Here is a 20,552-nt window from a genome sequence, read left to right as displayed (position 1 = left end):
GAAGGAGAGTCTGGAGTGGGAGAAGAGTCTGGCCACCTTCAGGCACCTAGGTATAGCCACCCGAGACCAGAATATCCCTATCTTTCTACAGCAAGAGGAGACAATAAATTCCACCCTTCTTGCCTCAGTTAATTTGATTTTGGGTTCCATCACTTGCTAACACCAAGGTCCCAGTTCGTACACTCTACTACTCATTTGGCATGTTCTTAGATACTCTTTACTGTCGCAAGCAAATGTTTTCATGTAAATGTCTCACTTCCCCAACAAGAAAGTCATTTCCTTGACAACGGTAGTTTTGCCAGCATGCCTGTCCCAGTACTGAGCACATGGTTAAGTGTTTTAAATATATTTATTAATGGTTATTATGAAGTAGATGTACAGTGTTAGGAAGAGGAGAGAATTTCTGATAGAAGAAATTCTTGTTAAAAGCATTCCTCTGTGTTCTGACTCTGCACCTAGCTGACCAGCCCACAAGAGAGCCAGCTGTATAATTTGGGACTGTGCCCACATTACACAATTTATTTGGAATATTGGAAATTGCTTTCCTTTTTTTATATTGACTTGGCGTTCCCAGTTAGTTTCTCACTCCTGTCAAGATTTTCAGGAAGGTTCATCTTTCTCTGGGGGATGGGTGTTCCCCCACAACCTCTCCCCTCAGTCCAAGACAAAATATATTATAATAGTACTTATTACGTTGAGACTAGTGCCTCGATGAACTAAAAGGCATTTTCTAAAAGGCATGTGACTGGCCTTCCAGACTGGGTGCCTTGTCAGAGGGGATAGTTTCCATCACCTGCTGAGAGAACACCAAACTCCACCCCCTTCAGCAGGGGGAGGCCACCACCTGCTTCTCCCAGAGTGCGCAAGGAGTTGGTTTTGTTTTATTTTTAATCGGAGTTTTATTTTATTATTTTCTTAGTCGAGTATAATTAAAGTACAGTGTTATAATAGCTTCAGGGGTACAATGGTCATGATTCAACAATTCTATACATTTCTCAGTACTCATCAAGACAAGTGTGCTCTGAATCCCCTTCATTTTAGTGGACAGATGGGCAGCTGGTCTGATGGAGGCAAGACGGACACTTGCATCCCGCTGGCCACCCTGTAATGACTCAGTTTCATCATCTGGGAAGTTTCACCCCTTATGTGCTTCACTTGGAATCCTGGGAAATTCTTGCCTTCTACATTTGACATCAGCATGGTTTGGCTTCCCTTTTTTGTTTACAAAAAAAAAAAAAAAAAGCAAACACCCAGAGATCTGTAGATATAGGATTTATGTTTTACCACTGAGTCTCAACATTAGTTGGGGCATTGGGAAAGAACTTAATTTGGCTGCTGAGAGGAAAACAAAGGCGCGTGTCTTAGAAAAGACGACACGGGATGGTGGGGGCGGGGGTTGGGGGGCCTTAAGCGCTCACGCTTGCGCAGATGGAGAATCCAAAGATGCCCAGGAATCCAGTCTTGGAGCAGAAGCGAGTACTGACGTTTTCTGAAAAAGGGACAAATTTGTGAAGAAGGAGCGTTGAGAAATACATTATTAGAATGAAGCAGACCCATGCCTTCTTGTTAATGTCTTGACGTAATGTAATTACGTAATGTAATTCTCTGTTACCCAAGTTTTTAGCTACCCTTGTATTGCAAAGGATAATGATGCGTTAGCTTAAATAAGACTGACAAGCCCTGGGGGCCCCTGGGTGACTCAAGTCGGTTAAGCGGCTGCCTTGGGCTCAGGTGGTGATCCCAGGTTCCTGGGATAGAGCCCTCCCCCTTCTTGAGCTCCCTGCTCAGTGGAGGGTTCTGCTTCTCCCTCTCCATCTGCCCCTCCCCCAACACTCTTGTGTGCTCTCTCTCAAGTAATTAAATAAAATGTTAAAAAAAAAAAAGACCGACAACTTCTAGAAGTGCTGTATGGATCTATTTGATTAATGCTTTGACATTCTGCATGGGTGACCTGCCTGTGTGCTTTTAGTCGTAAGTACTAATGACCCTGCTAAAAGAAAAATATCTTTAAAAATTTTTTCTAGACAGTAAAAATGTGATAAATGTTCATTATTTTCTTTTGCCTCTTACCTTCTTCCACTACTCTGGGTAATTTATCTTGTTGCATTCTCCATCTGCAGCCTGGCCCCTCTTTCCCTCTGGCTACTCTCCCATATTGGAAATTTTGTATAAAACTACCAGTGATGACTGCAATGATATATGCTAGCTGGACCACTCAGGGCTTTTTTTCCTTGTCAATCAGTGCACTTTGCTTGCTCTTCCTTAGACTCATTCTGAAAATAGCTTTTAAAACTTTTTTGAAGAATAATTGACAAGTGGATTTGTATACATTTCAAGTGTACACCGTGCTGATTTGATATCCACACACATTTGTAGAATGATTACCAAGATCGAGAGAACACATCCGTCACTGCACACAGTTAATGTAGGTAATTCTTTCCTGTGTGTGCTGCGTGGTAAGAATGCTTAGGATCTCCTCTCAGCAACTTTCAAGTGTACAATCCTGTATCATTAACACCCATCAGCGCGAAGCACAGGAAGAAATCCAACAAGTTTTCCCCTGGCACCCAGGACATCTGAAAATTTCAACCTCTGTGTTAACCCATCAACTTCTCCACCAGAGGGCGTGTTCCTTAGGGCAGAGTTTCATTCATTGCTCACTCTCCCTCATATTTAGCACGATTGCCACACACTGTAGGTGTTTCATTCCCGAACTCAACCAAAATGAGCCATGTTTTATGTCTACCTGTATTTCACACAACCCCGAGCAGAATGGCCCACACGGGGAAGCTTCCAGGAAATGTCTGGGGAAGGAATAATTCAGTACTCACCTATCTTCTCAACCACTTCCCCCTTGTACAGGGGGATGTGACTGCAGAGATGCCTGATTGGGGAACCGATCAGGAACCAGTCTATGTCCATGATCAAGGACTGCAGGGGGCTGTATTTGACCCAGAAGTATTTGTCAGAGTACATGTTCTTCACAGCCTAGAACAGCAGTGGAAAGGGGGATAGGATGAAGCAGGTTGACCTAACCTGATGTCCCTTACTCTAAGCTTTTTCTTTTTCATACTAGGAGGCAGAAGCCCATCAGTAATGCTCAGGACGCCATCTCCTTCTGAGCACTTGGTCTGCAGGGAAGCCTCGATATTACCAAAGCTATATCCCTCTTGGTGGCAGTGAAACCCAGGGAGGGTGACTCCCATGGCACAGGGGACACAGATGGGAAGTTACAGGGGGGAATGCAACACCACGTTCCAAGCCTTGCACTGTATTTGTTTATTCTCTCTGTTCCGTGTTGTTTCTTTGCACCTTTGTGTTGTGGACTAATATGACTTCACTTGTTTTTCTGCCAATCACTATTTCTAAGAGCCCTGCTGTTCAGTCCTTTACAGAAAAACACTGGAATTTATGATAAGTTCTCGAATTGGGGGCTGGATGGTAAAAATCAAGCTAAGCAAAATCAATAAAGAAGAAAACACTTTAAGGGGTGGAGAGTGCATAACCATGGTAAGATGTAATATTATGATCGTTCCCCTTACTCTCTTCTTTCCTCTGTAGACACCCATTTTCCTGGGCAAAGGAACGGGGAATGGGGAAGGGTACTGCAGAATCACCTGTTTCTCATAGATGTATCGTTCTAGTTTGTCTAGAGCAGGGATCGCCTTATGGTCCATCTTCAGGATGTAGCAAGCTCTTCGGGAGAGCAGCCGGGATGCGATGTAGCCCTGGGGCAGGAAGAACACAGTTACTGGTCTGCCTGGCTCTCCAGTTCCGAACTGGTGGGGAGGACATTTGACCCTCACTGAGGAAAGCCTTGAACATGCGCAGTGAGTGCACGTGACCATTTTTCGCTACCCATTCTTCTTTTCATCATAGGTTTACTTTTTGGCTTGTTGTTTCTATCTCTGAGGTTGTACAAACCCACAATCTGTGCCCCACTTCTCATGTTTTGCAACCAGGGCCTGTAGTGTCGGGTTTGAACAATTAAGAAGCAGCAGCTGTCTGTTTCCTTCTTTCTTTCTTTTTTTAATATTTTATTTATTGACTTGACACAGCGAGAGAGGGAACACAAGCAGGAGGAATGGGAGAGGGAGAAGCAGGCTTCCTGCCAAGCAGGGAGCCTTTTATGGGACTCGATCCCAGGACCCTGGGACCATGACCTGAGCTGAAGGCAGATGCTTAACACCTGAGCCACCCAGGCGCCCCTGTCTCTCTTTCTATTGATTTCGTTCTGCCTTTTCCTTAATTTGGGGTAAATATAGTATTCTTTAGAACTGTGCTTTCCAATATGTTCACTCCCAGCCACATGTGCTATTTAAATTTAAATTCAAATTAAGTAAAATTTAAAACGCACTTCCTCTGTCACACAATTCACGTGCCCTGTAGCCACAAGCAGCCAGTAGCTTGTCTGTTGGAAAATACAGATATAGAGCATTTCCAGCGTTGTAGAAATTTCTGCTGGACAGTGCTGCTTGAGAAACTCTCCTTCGCGTGCCATGCTCCCCCTCCCTGCCAACACACACACACATTTCATCCATTCTTCTCTCCTTTACCATCTTCTCTCCCTCCTTTCTCCATCTCAAACCCAAGCAGGCTGGAGAGGCTGGGTTGGAGGAAGGTGGTATAGAAATAGCAATGGTAGGGGAGGCCCAGGAGCCAGACGAAACCGGAGGCCACCTCACCTTCACCCCGAATGGAATTTTCTCTACAGAGACCCAAATAATTATACAGTCTGTGAGGCTGTATGTCATACAAACCCGCTTCTAGTTCCCATTTTTCAATTCTCACAAATTGCCAGTTCCTAAAATTCAAAAATAGCCCGAGGCAAAGACTGATGGCCGTGGAAGGGGCTTAAACCGCGTCCTCACCGCTCTGTTTTTTTTTTGTTTTGTTTTGTTTTTTTAAAGACACTTGGGGGGGGGCGCCTGGGTGGCTCAGTGGGTTAAGCCGCTGCCTTCCGCTCAGGTCATGATCCCAGGTCCTGGGTTCGAGCCCCACATCGGGCTTTCTGCTCAGCAGGGAGTCTGCTTCCTCCTCTCTCTCTGCCTGCCTCTCTGCCTACTTGTGATTTCTCTCTGTCAAATAAATAAATAAAATCTTTAAAAAATAATAATAAAAAAAAGACACTTGGGGGATTTCCCTGAAATCTGCTTTAAAAAACGATTTCAGTACAAATTCCTTTAAAACTGTATCTTTCAAAAATTTTGTGTTTTCAGATGTGTCCTAGAACTGCCAATGCCAATGGGGAGGAGACATGTGAGGAGGTTCCTACAAGAAAAGGAGACAAAAAGTACGTTCAAATGCCCAGTGAGATGGACTGTGACATACTTATATCCACAGTACATAGCTCTGTCCCATGGTAAAAGCAGCCTCCTGATCAGATGGAAAGGATAGAAAACAAACAAATAAATGGATAAAGGACCCAATAACTTTTCTAAGCAGGTTTCTGAGATTTATTGTTAATAGCTTCAGTTAAGTAACTGAAACTTGTAAAGAGTTTGGGTTAACACACTTTCCTTCTTCCAGAAGAAGTATGATTTATTGCATATCCTACTGACATAGTTGAAGAGGTATAGTTGTTCTGGATTTCTGCTATTCTATGATTGTTTATTCCATAATCGCTCTTTTTCTGCATGAGTTTTTCTATTAGAAGCCTTAATTCATTCATTTATTCATTCAGCCAATATTTTTGAAAGCCCGTGTGCCAGGCTATGCTCTGGGTTTTAGTCCCCTCTTCTAGACACTGTCTGAGCCTGTAGTGAGGCAATTATCATGATGCTCCAATTACCACCTCAAAAGATGTGTATGTTACCTGTTACACATTTTTCTTAGAAGTGGTTTTGTTTGGGAAACCTAGGTGGCTCAGTCAGTTAAGTGTCCCACTCCTGCTTTCAGCTCAGGTCATGATCTCACGGTCATGTTATCGAGCCCCCAGCCCGAATCTGAGCCCAGCTCAGAGTCTGCTTGAGGTTCTCTCTCTCCCTCGCTCTCTGCCCCTCCCTCTCCTTAAACACACACACACCCTCTCTCTCTTTCTCTCTAAAATAAATAAATAAAATCTCCCTTAAAAAAAAAAAGGGGGATAAGCAGGGCGCCTGGGTGGCTCAGTGGGTTAAAGCCTTTGCCTTCAGCTCAGGTCATGATCCCAGGGTCCTGGGATCCAGCCCCACATCGACCTCTCTGCTCAGCGGGGAGCCTGCTTCCCCCTCTCTCTCTGCCTGCCTCTCTGCCTACTTGTGATCTCTTTTTTTCTGTCAAACAAATAAATTTTAAAAATCTTTAAAAAAAATTAAAAAGAGAAAAGCAAAAGTAAGGGAATTCTGGAAGAATTGCAAGGATAGTTCTTGGAATTCAAATGCATAGTAAATGGCTGCCCCTTCACCCTTTAGAAACCCAGTGAGTCTTGAAGAATATAAAAATTCCTTTGTGGCTTACATGTTTATAGTCAAAAATCGTGGTAGAGGAGCATGAACCTGTATGGATGTTAATGATGGCAATATTTTTTTGATTGTCGATTGTCACTGTCTCCTGAAGATTGCCACCATTGTTGCTTGGGCTGATGATGTTATAAACCTAGATTAACAACAAAGACATAATGGTTTTTCCATAAGTCCTATGCACTGGAAAGACAACCCTTCCAACCAAATGAAGCCCTCCACTTGTTGTGAGCAAAAGACTGAAGTCTGAAACCTCCTCCCTGGCATCCCAGACCAAAAACCATGCTAAAGTAAGAATGTGAAGCTCTTCTTCATGGTTTACTATATTATATACAAGAGAAGCAATAACATCACAGAAGAAATGAAAGTGACCACATTGTAAAGCAATGGGTTGCATTTTTTTTTAAAGGATTGCAGTTTGGAAAGAGATAACCAAACTTATCATTTCCATTATTGGTTATTTCTGGGATGCCATCCCAAATAGGGCATATGGGCTCTCTACCGTGCTCCACATACATGATCTTGTATCTTCCTTTTCCTCTGCCAGTAACTGCAGGGTTTAAAGTCCAAAGGAAATCAGCTTACCTCATATCCATGAGATTGTGTCCCAAAGATGGTCAACACCAGAAACACCACCTAAAAAACAGACCAGTTGCATCCATTCTCTATAGGGCAGTCATTAAGGATGGGGACTTATGGAGACACTGGACAGGACAAGCACAAGTATCTCAGAAAATATACACTTAGAGAGACAGGTGGGTGGTCATGGTGAGTCAACAGTCCATCTCCCAGATGCAAAATACACATTCCCTCATTAGACAGGTGTTTGCTGACTTCATGCTATTTGTCAGACACCAGGTTCTACCTTTATGCCCCATCCCTGACCCTTCCCAACATCATAAGCTTGTAGGCAACAAGAGTTCTTATGCCAGATACAACTTGGAGTAGGTGAACAGTGAGGAAGGACTCCTTTTACTACGAGAACACCCTGGTGTGACTCACAGTGGATGTGGATGACAGAAGTGAAGTTGTGTCTTATGGTTAAAAAAAAAAAAAAAAAGAGTATTAAATTCCCTTGAGACCAAGAGGGTAAATTACAGTGGGATTCGTGGTGATGAGATACAATGGATTCCCAAGGGAAACTATGAAAATAGGATACTTGGAGGCATGGCAAACTTTCAAGGCTGACATCAAGGAAAGCCTCTATATTCTCCTTAGTGATGCCCTCAGACAAATGTTAGGCTGATGGACCATGAGACTGACACTGACGCAGTGCTGACATTTTGCTGCAGTTGTGTGAAGAGTCTTATCCAATGGATAAGAGACCCAGTTTTATTCAAAAGAGACCCAGTTTTGCGTTCTCTTTTCTGAACACTACCATGCACGCCACTGCCATTGCAAGCCTCTCATGAAGGAGGTCTGCAGGAAGGCAAGTATTTTTAAGACCTGTCAGGAGGATTTTTTTACTTTCCTAACAATCACCAGTAACATTTCTCTTCTGATGACTGGGGAGGAGTGTCTGACAAAGACCAGCATGCAGATCTCCAACCTGCCTACTCGCCCAGCCACATGCCGTCTCTGACTCCAGGCCAGCTCCTGTAACCTCTGACACTCTTCTCTATTCTATTTAAATGGGTCTAATACAGAGGTTTGAACAGTTGGGTGGAGGACTGACCACCATAGTAATACAATTAGAGAGAGCTCAGGAAGTGTCCCCGCCCCCCGAATAACCACCCGCCCAACACCGTGTTTAATACACCAGGGTTACAGGATTAGGTTTCAGCAACAGATCTCCTCTTGGAAAATGAAGAGACCCTTGGAGATGGAACTCTTTAAGCCAACAATCTTGAACACCTGATGGGAAGAAACTTATCATTTTGCTTTCTCCATCACCAACTAAATGAGGAAAAAGGATAGATCACTGGGGGAAGGAGTTCCATTCTAGGTCAAAACATAGACCTCTGCTCATGGAGCAGTGCAGAGTGAAGCCATGGGAGACTGGGGTCAGGACTGGGATCCGGAGGAGGAGAGATTGCACAGCAGGAATGCTGTGCCGTGATTGCTCCTGCCAGTGGGGCCGAAGATGGGTACATTTCAAGTCTAAACCTTATATTTACTGGAATGGGAAAATCACATTCCTCTGTGCCTCAGTCTCCTCATCCATAGGATGGGGATAATACTGCTCAGCTCACAGAATTCTTGAGGTGAATAAATCAAAGTATTTATGTTCAGCATAGGATCTCATATGCACTCAGAAAATGACAGCTGCTATTATTTTTTTCAATAAAAGTTGCCCCTTCTCTTTTAAATAGTAAATGCAGTTGTCCCAAAGTGCCTACATTCCTTCTCAAGCTCATGATAGTAAGGAATTATTATTAAGAATTCACCAAATTAAAATTCTCTAGATATTTCCAAAATGTTTTCTTTGCATTTTTTAAGTAAATGTCTTGGAAAATAGACAATGGATAAATATCCAACCTCATATTTAACACTATTGTTGTCGAAGACATTATTTAATTCAACCACAGAAGCTTAGAAGCATGCACAGTGTTCATCTAAGACTTCTGAAATCCAAGGCATATTGGATTTGAGCATTTTCTCTAAGAGCCACCACAAGAATATAAAGAAGCATAAAAAAATACTCACAAGGACTTTCATTTTGCCTGATGGGAAGAAGGTGCTAAACGAGGCTGCCAGTGCAACTCCAACCCTTTATATTAGCTTTAAGGTGTGGAAATCTCTTTCCAGAACAATTACATTGAAAAGGCTATGTCCATATCTCTGACAAACCCCAGCAAACTCCTTTATCAGGATTGAGACACAGCCGCATAACCTGATATCAATAAAGTTCATTAGTCAGTAATAAAAATCTGTCACTTGGTCACTCAGTAAATATTCCTTGCTTATCTGTGTAACATTGTAGTCAAGATTTCAATTTCCACCCTTTAAAAATATTATAAGATGCTTGTTCTACACCAGCATCTTATAGACAAACAAGTCCTACTATCTGCCCCTGATGGTAAAGTCCTCCCTTCAGACTTGAACTGGGTTTTCGGTGTCTTTTCATGTGTGCCCTGTATTTTGAATTCTTCTGCCTGAAGGATGGACGTAAGACTAGAGGAAACACAGTGGCTAGGGGACTCCTATGACTTAATTTCTTCTCCCTGTTAAAGTCACTTCCAATTTCCAGAGACTCATGAGAAACAAGATCTAGAGAGCACTCCGCCCAATTACCAGAGTTAACCACATGTTTACGTTAAGCATTGCCCATAACTCCATAAAAACTATGAGTTACACATCTCTAGTTATCCTGAAGGGCACTGAAAATTTCTCAGATTAAAAAAAAAATGGGATACAGTTGAATTTGTGTAATTTTTATAATACCACACTCAAAAATGTTTGGCTAGGGTTACAGTGGGATCATTAATTCAGAAGGCAGGGAAATATAAAAATAAACATTACCTGTCAATGGCAAATTTGTTAACCATTGAGAATCGCTATGGTAAGCACAGAAGGAACACAAGTGATGTCCTTGTTCTACAACCGGAATGACTTCCTGACTAGCGGCTTAAAAAATGGGACTTTTAAAAAGCAGACATTGGGCAGTTTGGGGGTTACCTAGTTTCCTGGAATTCCCCTCCCCTGGCTGGTCAGCTGGGTGGATGAAAAATGTGCTGCTTTATTAAGCCATTTTGAGATACTGGCAGCAAGAAGAACTCCAGTTTTATAGCATATCTGCAAATGTTCTCCCATATCTGGCTCCCAAGACCCCAAAAAGCAAGCCAGCTCCCACACCTGCAGACATGAGGGCAGACAGAGGTATTACACCCTTCGCATTTCTTCCTCTTGCTGTCTGCCTTCTTTGTATTGATAAAAATTCTGCATTCTCTTTCCTTCCCTTCTATTTCTGGGACATTTTGACTTTTTTATCATTAGTTCTAACTTTGAGATTTTAGCTTACATCCTTAATTATTAGCATCATCTACAAACCCAAAAGGAGTCCTGTATTTTGAACTCAACAGAAACAAAGAACTCAGTCATCTTGGAGTCATCACTGAACATCTTTTCCAGCCCCCTATTGTTGTATTTGGACAGTGTTTTACTTTCGCCTTTAAAATAGCACAAAAATACTCAAGTCTCCCATCAATAGATCATTAAATTTGTTCAAATATGTTATCAATTTGGTGGCTAATTCTTATTTTTTATATCCCAAAAACTTTATTTTCTTTTGGTTTAAGTATATCTTTTGTGGTTCTTTTATTGGGAGCCACTGGGTTTTAATTTCTTATTATGTCTGAAAATGTTTTTATTTTCCCCTCACTTTGGAATAGGAGTTATAGATCGACAGGTATTTTCCTTCTATCACTTTAAAGATGCTATTCCTGGGTGCGTAGGTGGCTCAGTGGGTTAAGCCTCTGCCTTTGGCTCAGGTCATGATCTCAGGATCCTGGGATCAAGCCCCAGAACGGGGGAGCCTGCTTCCCCCTCTCCCTCTGACAGCCTCTCTGCCTACTTGTGATCTGTCTCTGTGTCAAATAAATAAATAAAATATTTTTTAAAAAAATAAAGATGCTATTCCATTGTCTTCCCACCTCCACTGTCGCTGAGGTGAAACGGGCTAGCAACACAGTTACAATGTTCCTGATTTGTTCTTTTCCAGTTACATGCTGTTATGCTTCTGCTATTTTGTCTCATAATCTCTTGTTCTTTTTTTTTTACAAGTATAATACCTTCATTTATATCTTAACCACATCCTTAGTCTACCTCTGAAACTTATAATGTGCTGTAATTAGTTGAATAATTGTTAATTAATTGAATGTAAATTTTTTTTTAAAAAGCACATCCTCAGTTATTGTCTTTTTCTTGCTGTTTTCTTGTTCAAACCAAATAGCAAATCCATTTCCCAACTATTTGTTTGGTTAGTCACATAAGTTGAAATGCATTTTAACTCATACCTTCTTTTATTTTTTTAAGATTTTATTTATCTATTTGACAGAGATCAAAAGTAGGCAAAGAGGCAGGCGGGAGTGTGGGGAGTGGGGGGGGTGGGGAGAAGCAGGCTCCCTGCTGAGCAGAGAGCCCAATGTGGGGCTCCATCCCAGGACCCTGAGATCATGACCTGAGCCAAAGGCAGAGGCTTAACCCACTGGGTCACCCATGCACCCCTAATTCATACCGTCTTTACTATGATCTTATTTTTCTTGTTATGACTCTTTCCATTTTTTATTATGGTGCACTCAATGAATTCATTACCATGTTATTTATTGCCATACCCAAGCAAGAGCTCAAAAACTCCTGTTCATGGGGGAGAAAGATTCCATTCTAAAAGGTCCTGGGAGGAGGCTCTAGTTATTTGGGCAGGTTACCATAGATCTTACCGTAAGAAAAATTAATTCTAAATTAATTTTTAAATACATATAAACATCGCATATCATGTAAAAGAAGAAAAAATGGAAAAAACTGCAAGAAAATACACATAAACTTTGATCCAATTTTTGCAATGTGAAATATTTTCTAAGCCTAAAAGTATTGGAATAAATCACAAGAAAAAAGATGTACAAACCTCACTGAATAAGATATAAGGGATCATTAAGAAAGAGTAAATAAGTTGAGAAGAAAGAGTAAAAGCACATTTAAAACTCAGGAAAAGTATTTTTAACACATAGGAAAGACAAAGAGGAATATTTTCTTTGTTTTGGAGGGAGTGAATAAACTTTCTTATTTTTATTACCAATAAACAAAAAGTATATATTAAAAATCTCCAAAAAGTAATATTTTAAACTTACAAAAAGTTTTTACAAATTCACGAGAGAGTAGTGGATGCATACAATCCATTTTTTTTAAAATAAAACCTTATTCTTTATTTTTTAATTTTATTTTTTCAGTGTTCCAAGATTCATTGTTTATGCACCACACCCAGTGCTCCATGCAATATGTGCCCTCCATAATACCTACTACCAGGCTCACCTGTCCCTACCTCCCTCCCCTCCAAAATCCTCAGTTTGTTTCTCAGGGTCCACAGTCTCTCATGGTTCATCTCCCTCCTCCAATTTCCCCCAATTCACTTTTCCTTTCCTTCTCCTAATGTCCACCACGTTATTCCATATGCTCCACATGTAAGTGAAACCATATGATAATTGGCTTCCTCTGCTTGATTTATTTCAATCAGCATAATCTCCTCCAGTTCTGTCCAAGTTGATACAAAAGTTGCGTATTCAACCACAGTGCTTTTTAATGGGCAAAGAACCTGATTAAGGGAAGAAGGGGCCCTACCAGGTGTGGAGTTGAAGTTCCAAAAACATCCTGCCTGGATTTGAATTCCGAATTCTCTAATTTCTCACCATGTGCCTCAAAATCCTCTTGAGGAAGGGAGAACAAAGTGCCTGCGTCCTTAGGGCATCCGTGTGCACATGGACAAGCTCACATACACAACATACTTACAATAGTCACTGGCTCAGAGTAAGCTTGCAATAAGATTTACCTAATATTATTACACTATTTATTATAAGTAAAACATGCTTAAACTTGTAAGTTATTAAAGAATTGCAAAGTCAAGCAGCTTTATTGAATTAAATATAAACAGAACAAAGATAGCTGGAAAATCCCTAAGTATCTGAACATTTTCAAAAACCACTTCTAAATAAATCAGGGGTTAAAGAGGTAGTCAGTCACAAGGAATTTAGAAAATATTTTGAACTTAAGGAAGTGAAAATGCAACATGTCAGAATTTGTGGGATGCAGCTTAAAGAGAAAATTGTAGTACTGAATACTCATACTAGAAAAAAGAAGGGCCAGAAAGGAAGAAAGAAAGGGAGAAAGAAAGAAACAAAGAGAGAAAAAAAGAAAGAAAAAGAAAAGATCCTCAAATAAATGATTGAAGTGTTCACCTTAAGAAGCCTGAAAACAAATATCAAACTAAACCCAGAGCAAGCACAAAACAGGAAATAATAAAGATAAGAGCAGAAAGAAATGAAATTGAATACAGAAAAACAAGAAAAAAATTCAATGAAAAATGCCAATCGTTTATTTAAAAGACCAATCCATCAATAAATTTCTAAAGAGAATGTTCAAGAAAAAAAAGGCATGAATTATTAATACTACTGATAAAAAGGGAATATCAACACAGTGCTGTTGATTTTATGCCATTAACAGAATAATAAGGAAATATTTCAAACATTTATGTCCAAAAATTCAACATTCTAAATCAAATAGAATTCTTGAAAGATAAACTACCAAAATTCACTCAAGAAGAAATAACTATCTGGAGTGGGCCCATATCAATCAAGGAAATTGAATTTGTAGTTATAAACTTTCCACAAAGAAAATTCCAGGACCTCAGAGCATCACAGGCAAATTCTACCATTTCAGGAAGAAATAGTATCAATTCTACACAAATTCTACCAGAAAACAGGAGAGGAGAAAACATCTCCAAACTCATCCTTTGAGGCCAATATTATCCTAATACCAAAAATAGACAAAGATATTATAAGAAAAGAAGCTATAGACCAAAATCCCTTATAAACATAGATGAAAAAAATCTCCAAAAATATTAACATAATGAATATAGCAATATATAAAAATAATAATACATCATAATTGAGAGAAGTTTTTCCAGTGAATTCAAGGTTCATTTAACATTTACAAATCAATTAATGTCATTCAATATATTGAATATAAAAATAAAAAGCCATATTGAAAGACCCCAGATGTCCACTGACAGATGAATGGATAAAGAAGATGTTGTTGGTACACACACACACACACACACACACACACACACACACACACAGGAATATTACTCAGCCATCAAAAAGAAAGAAATCTTGCCATTTGCAAGAAGTGAATGGAATTAGAAGGTATTATGCTAAGTGAAAGTAGTCAGTCAGAGAAAGACAAATATCATATGACTTCACTCATATGTGGAATTTAAGAAACAAAACAAATGAACATAGGGGAAGTAAGGAAAAATAAAATAAGATGAAGACAGAGAGGGAGACAAACCATAAGAGACTTTTTACTATAGGAAACAAACTGAGGGTTGCTGGAGGAGAGGTGAGCGGTGGGATGGGTAACTGGATGATGGGCATTGGGGAGGACATTTGATGTAGTGAGCACTGGGAGTTGTATGCAACAGATGAATCACTGAATTCTACTTCTGAAACTAATAATACACTATGTGATAATTAAAATTGAATGTAAATTTTAAAGAATTTAAAAATAAATAAATAAAAACCCATATGACCAACTTGATAGAAAGGCATTTGGCAAAATTCATTGTACATCAAAGATAACTGCTATTAAAAAACTAGGGGAAAAAAGGAGTTTTTTCATTTTGATAAAGTTCATCTATAAAAAACCTGCAGCTAACATCATACTTAAAGAGTCATAAAAGAAAAATTATTATGGACTTCAGGAAAGCTATTAACTTCTGCTGTCCCAAAGATACTGTTAAAAACCTGAAAATAAAAACCACAGATATGGAGAAAATATTTGCAAAAAAAAAAAAAAACAAATTTTACAAAGAACTTATATCTAGAACATATAAAGAACTTTCAAATTTAATAATAATATAACATATATTCCAATTTTTAAAATAGCAAAAGATTTAAAAGATGGTTTACCCAAGAAGATACACAGATAGCAAGTAGGTACATAAAAAGATGCTTAGCCCTAATGGTAATCAGGGAAATGCAAATTAAAACCATAATGTACCTATTAGAATGGCTAAAAATAAACCAGCAAACAAAAGTGAACAATCCGGGACGCCTGGGTGGCTCAGTTGGTTAAGCAGCTGCCTTCGGCTCAGGTCATGATCCCAGCGTCCTGGGATCGAGTCCCACATCGAGCTCCTTGCTTGGCAGGGAGCCTGCTTCTCCCTCTGCCTCTGCCTGCCACTCTGTCTGCCTGTGCTCACTCTCGCTTCTCTCTCTATGACAAATAAATAAATAAATAAAATCTAAAAAAAAAAAAAAAGTGAACAATCCAAGTGTTGTCAAGAATTTAGAGCAACTAGGAATGCAAGATACTACAACCACTTTGGAAAACCAGTTGGTAATTTCTTATTAAGTTAGTGAAATTATCACAAGACCCAGAAATCCCACTTATAGGTGTTTACTCAAGGGAAGTGAAACTATATGTGCACATTAGAACCTGTAGGTGAATATTTGTAATAGCTTTTTTTGTAATCACCCAATTTAGGCAACAACCCAAATGCTTTCAGTGGGTGATTGGGTAGATAAATTGTGGTATGTTCATCTAATGAAATACTGCCTACCAATAAGAAAGGACCAACTCACTGATACACAGCACAGATGAATCTCAAATGCATTATACTAAGTGAAAATAGCAAGAACCAAAAACTACCTACTGTATAATTCCATTTATATGGCTTTTTAAAAAGATTTTATTTACTTGAGAGAGAGAGAGAGAGAGAAAGCACAGAGCTAAAGAGAGAAGCAGACTCCCTGCTCAACAGAGATTCCCAACACAAGGCTCCATCCCAGGACCCAGGGATCATGATCTAAGCTGAAGGCAGAGACTTAACCTACTGAGCCACCCAGGCACCCCATATGACATTTTAGAAAGATAAAACTAAAAGAACAGGAAACAGGTGAATGATTGGGAGTGTCTGAGGATGAAGGGTAAGATCACATATAATGGGGAACAAGGAAGTTTTGGGGAAGTGGTGATAGTGTTCTGTATTGATTTTGCTATTTGTTTCTTAAATTCCACATATGAGTGAAGTCATATTGATAATGTTCTGTATTGGTTTATGACTGCATGCATCTGTTAGAATTCAGGACTATAGAGTCATAAGGATAAGCTTTAGTGTTTATAAATTCTATTTCAACCTGATTAAGAAAGTAATATTCATTAAGTATAAAAATATAAGCAAAATTTAAAAACCGATTGAAAACTGAGTGAAATATTCAACATATATAAGAAACAGATGGTAATATCCTCAACTCATAAAATGTTTTATAAATCCACAGTGGGAAAAATGAACACATGTAATTTATTTTAACAGGCAATGACCTGCTTTGAGGAAGTAAAATAATAGGAGATGGTTGAGAGTTGAGACTTCTGATACATCCCGCTTGAATTTAATTTTTTCACACAGTTACTCATGGTATGATCGTTGGCAGGTTATTGACTTCTATGTGCCTCAATATCCTCATTCATAAATAAAAAGCAATATAAGGACTCCTCACAAGATTGCTGGGCAGATGAAATGAGGTCATACATATAAAGACTCAAAATAGTAGCTGATATAGTAGGTTCACAATAAATGTTATCTAAAATTATAGCCACCATTTATTATAAATAAAACACATTGAATCCATTAATTCTTAAGAAATTGAAAGTCAATAATTTAATAAGATACCATTTATTTCTCTTAATGATACTAAGCTGAAAAAATTGTCTTGTTCTTTTGGTGGAAGTACAAACTGAGTTTTTAAAAACACTTCCAGGAGGATAATTTATTTGTATGTAAAGAACCATAACAATGCTTATTCTTTTGACCAAGTAATTTAACTTTTATAAATATATCAAAATGCATAAACAGATATATGTACCATATCTCATATACTAAGATGTTCAGTGCAGTATTATTTATGTAGAGAATTACAAGTATCATATATGTTTAACAATAACACCACAGCTGTTAGAAGTTCTGTTTGTGAAGAGTATTTAAGGATATTAAAATGTCCATTATACAATGTTAAATGAAAAATTATAAGATTGTGTGTAAGGTATGGTTTTAATTCTATAAAAAATACCACATACTCAACATAGGTATACATATACTAAAAAAACAGATTTTTTAAAAATATGGTACTTCTGATTTTAGTTCCAACATAGGAAGTGCTTACTCCTATCCTTGCAAGAAATAAGCTGAACAGACCAGAAATCAACTAACTACTTGGACCCATCAGAGAACTGAAGTCACATCTAACTGACACATAGAATATTTCATTCTGCAATATCCATATACAGCTTCTTCTTAAGCTCAAAGGAAACATTCACTGAGAAAGACCAGATTCTGGGCCATAAAACACACCTTAACAACATAAAAGAATAGAATCATACAAAGTAGTAGTAGTCTCCCCAAGGGAATTAAAGTAGAAATCAATACAGAAAGGTAACTAGAAAATCCCCAAATATTTGAAGACAAAATGATACACTTCTAGGTAACACACAGATTAAAAGAGACTCAAAAGAAGTGAAAAGGAAATATGGTAAGAGGTTATCAGTGATTATTTCTGCATAGTAAATTGATATGTCAATTATTTTCTTTGAAAATTTTCCATATTCTCTACAATTTCCTATGAGTTACTTTTATGATGGGGGAGTGGTTTAAGTTATTTTTAAAAAGAAACACTGAAAAGGTAGCATTTACAGGCCATGGTGACTGATTATGTGAGGCAGGGATGGGTGGGTGAGAAAGCAGAGCTGAGGACAGCTGGGAGGCCTGTCTTGATTGCCTGGTAGTTAAAAATGCCATAAGACTACATATAAGTTATAGAAACACAGCATGTTGGGGGACTAATGAAAATGTTTTGGTTTGAAGTAATCTAATACCCACATTTATAAACTAACATCTGAAGCTTGGTGGGATTTGATCTGTTCTTCCGTCATGAAGAGGTGGCTCATGTGTTCAGAATGGAGGAACTTCCAGGGAAAATAAGAGGGATGATGGAAGAGGAGGGTCAAGGTAGAATCCAGCACCAACATTAAAGGGACAGATGGAAGAAGAGAGGCAAGCCATCATTTGGGTGGTGGAAGGAGCCCTTGAAGGGCAAATGGGAGAAAGAGGTGTTGTAGATGTTAAGGGAGAAGAGAAGTTCAAAAAAGAAGAGACTCTCAGGGTCAAAAAGTACAAAGAGGTCAAATCACCTGTTCAGTACATGAGTACTGAAAAGATACCAGCACATCCAACATCCGAGACTTGCCCTGCTCTCTCTGAGTCCCAGCATGACCAGTTACCCCTCGGACCTGAGCCAGATCCCAGGGGATCCAGTTATGACTGGGAGGTGAGGAAATGGAATCAGAAAATCTACATGATTCTTTTAAGAGGTGTAAAGGGAAAGGAGATAATAAGTTTTATATGCAGAAGGTAGAGCTGAGGGAAGGTTTTTATGTTTGGTTTTGACTCATTTTTTTAGTATTGGGGAGATTTTCCCATATGAACCAAAAAGAAATAGCAAACCAACAGGCAGATGTTGAAATTTGAGAAAAAGACATCTACCTAATGGTAGAAGGTAGGAATCAGAGATGGGAGAGGCAGGAAGTAAGACCACCCATGGACCAAGGCTCCAGGCCCCCAGGGCATCCTCCACGGTCCCATTGGATTTACTTACAGAACAGAAACCCCAAAATAAAATCATTAAAAATTTCAAGATGGCAACTGCAAAGTATTAAACTCAAGTGTGGGGCTCTTAGTATGAGCCCCATGTAACTACCCTGGTCCCGTGTCCATGAAGCCAGCCCTGTCTCTCCCATACATTATAGGATCTTGGGGTAGGAGCACTAGTTGCTTGGCAACCTTGACTCTCCTGTGGCATTTGTGCTGAGCTGGGGCATTGTGTTAGCTGAAGCATGGCACACTGGTGGTCGTTGATTATTTTTCAGTGAGGAAATGAAGAAAGGAATGTAGGCCTGGTGACCTTCTGCTGGGCAGCAAATGAGAAAACTTTCCTGGCTTAGATGGGGGGAGTTGGTTTTTTATTTAAACCCAGTGGGACCTCAAAAGAAAACGGCCACTCCAGAATCAGCCCCACTGGATATGTTTTATTAAGCGCTTCCAGGAATTGGAGGCTGGGGTGTGGGTAGGAGAAGAGTAGGTAATTGAATAAACGTGAAAGTTCAGAATTCCCCAAGGCACCTCTGAACACCCAGTGTCTTCATCTGAAGGTGCGTTCCTCCAGGAGTGGAAAGATGATGTATATGTGTATATTTTCTACCTGAGATATAGAAAGGAAACCAGTTCCGATAAGTCACCCTGTAGAAAACTCAAGGATTCGCAGATTCCCACATCATGGTTCAGCCACCTTGGGGCCAGTCCTTGACTTTGGCCTTCAGCTCCTGCCTGCAAAGCCCCCCCAGGAGGCAGTTCCCTGAAGGGGTGCACTGGTTCCTCCCAAGACCTGAGCCCCAGTTGTGCCCCCACAGCTGGTCTTCCCAGGATGGGGTGGGATGGGATGGGATATGCAGCTTCCCCCATTGAGTCTGGCCCTCCCCACACCTCAGGGCTGCAGGGGAAGGAACACACCTTCCGCGGGAGTGTTTTTACACTACTTTCTCTGAATTGCTTCAGTGTGAATGCCGAACACAGAATAATTGTTCTTATTTCCAAGTCATCTACAAGATAATTAGGAAAGCAGCATATTCCTTCACTTGGTGATTTCCATTCCTCATATGGTCATATTTTCTCCAGCTCCTTTTTAGGATGGAAGTACTTAACCAGGTCCGATTGTCCTTCATGATGACAAAAAATGAAGTCGTTTACCAAAATTCTCTTTATCTCTACTTTCATATATTTTATGCAAATGATGTCATCGCTCAGGAGACCTTCTTTGAGCAAGATTTTTCCAAACCCTGTTCACAACTCTCTCATGCTCAAGGTTAATGACAGATCGGAGATAAAAAGTATCACTGGTGGCCTCTAAGGGGACCCAGAATGTTTGGCAGATGCAACTGGACTGACATGCAAGCAGCAACAGAAAGGCAGAGTTATATAGACTTTGGAAAGCAAGGGCCTCTGGGAAACAACAAAAAGGAAGGGCTCGATGATGCCCCAGGAAAGAGCTTCCCCCGCTTTGCTGTAATTTGAAAAGAATTTCTTTCCTATGCAAAAACAACTATGTAATAAGCATGGCTTTTCTGGAATTGGAAGCTTTCTAGCAATGATCGTGCGCGTGTTATTTTACGTGGCCCTTGTGCTGGTTTTTTTTTGGATGTGGCATTCCTGGCCACAAGTGCATGTGGAAGGTTTGACGTGTGGCCGCAGCCCCCACCGCTGGGATCACGGGACAGAACTAGGGTCCAAGCTGCAGCCCGGTACCCTGAGACCACGGGAGCAGGCAGGAGTTTTCCAACCTGCCCCCCCTC

At 39.9% G+C, this 20,552-nt stretch overlaps 1 protein-coding gene across 1 annotated transcript; it reads right to left on the bottom strand.

Moving 5' to 3' along the window:
* Positions 1–898: 898 nt before the first annotated feature.
* On the bottom strand, positions 899–9,519 carry GKN2 (gastrokine 2). The gene is made up of 6 exons (XM_047745536.1): positions 9,087–9,519; positions 7,026–7,076; positions 6,439–6,576; positions 3,618–3,728; positions 2,832–2,988; positions 899–1,489 (listed from the first exon to the last, which is right to left on the bottom strand). The coding sequence occupies exons 1-6, from the start codon at positions 9,096–9,098 to the stop codon at positions 1,407–1,409; spliced, it is 552 nt and encodes a 183-aa protein (XP_047601492.1). The 5' UTR covers positions 9,099–9,519; the 3' UTR covers positions 899–1,406.
* Between the last annotated feature and the right edge of the window lie 11,033 nt (positions 9,520–20,552).

The sequence above is a fragment of the Lutra lutra genome, chromosome 9, assembly GCF_902655055.1.
Source record: "Lutra lutra chromosome 9, mLutLut1.2, whole genome shotgun sequence".
Classification (NCBI taxonomy): Eukaryota; Metazoa; Chordata; class Mammalia; order Carnivora; family Mustelidae; genus Lutra; species Lutra lutra.
This window is presented reverse-complemented; position numbering and strand designations above follow the sequence as displayed.

What these genes read in the sequence shown, in the direction of transcription:
- GKN2 (XM_047745536.1), bottom strand. An exon ending in CACAATCTCATGGATATGAG is followed by an intron (nt 6,577 to 7,025) that starts GTAAGCTGATTT and finishes TTGTTAATCTAG; the next exon opens with GTTTATAACATCATCAGCCC. An exon ending in CGATTTTTGACTATAAACAT is followed by an intron (nt 3,729 to 6,438) that starts GTAAGCCACAAA and finishes TTCCTGCCCCAG; the next exon opens with GGCTACATCGCATCCCGGCT.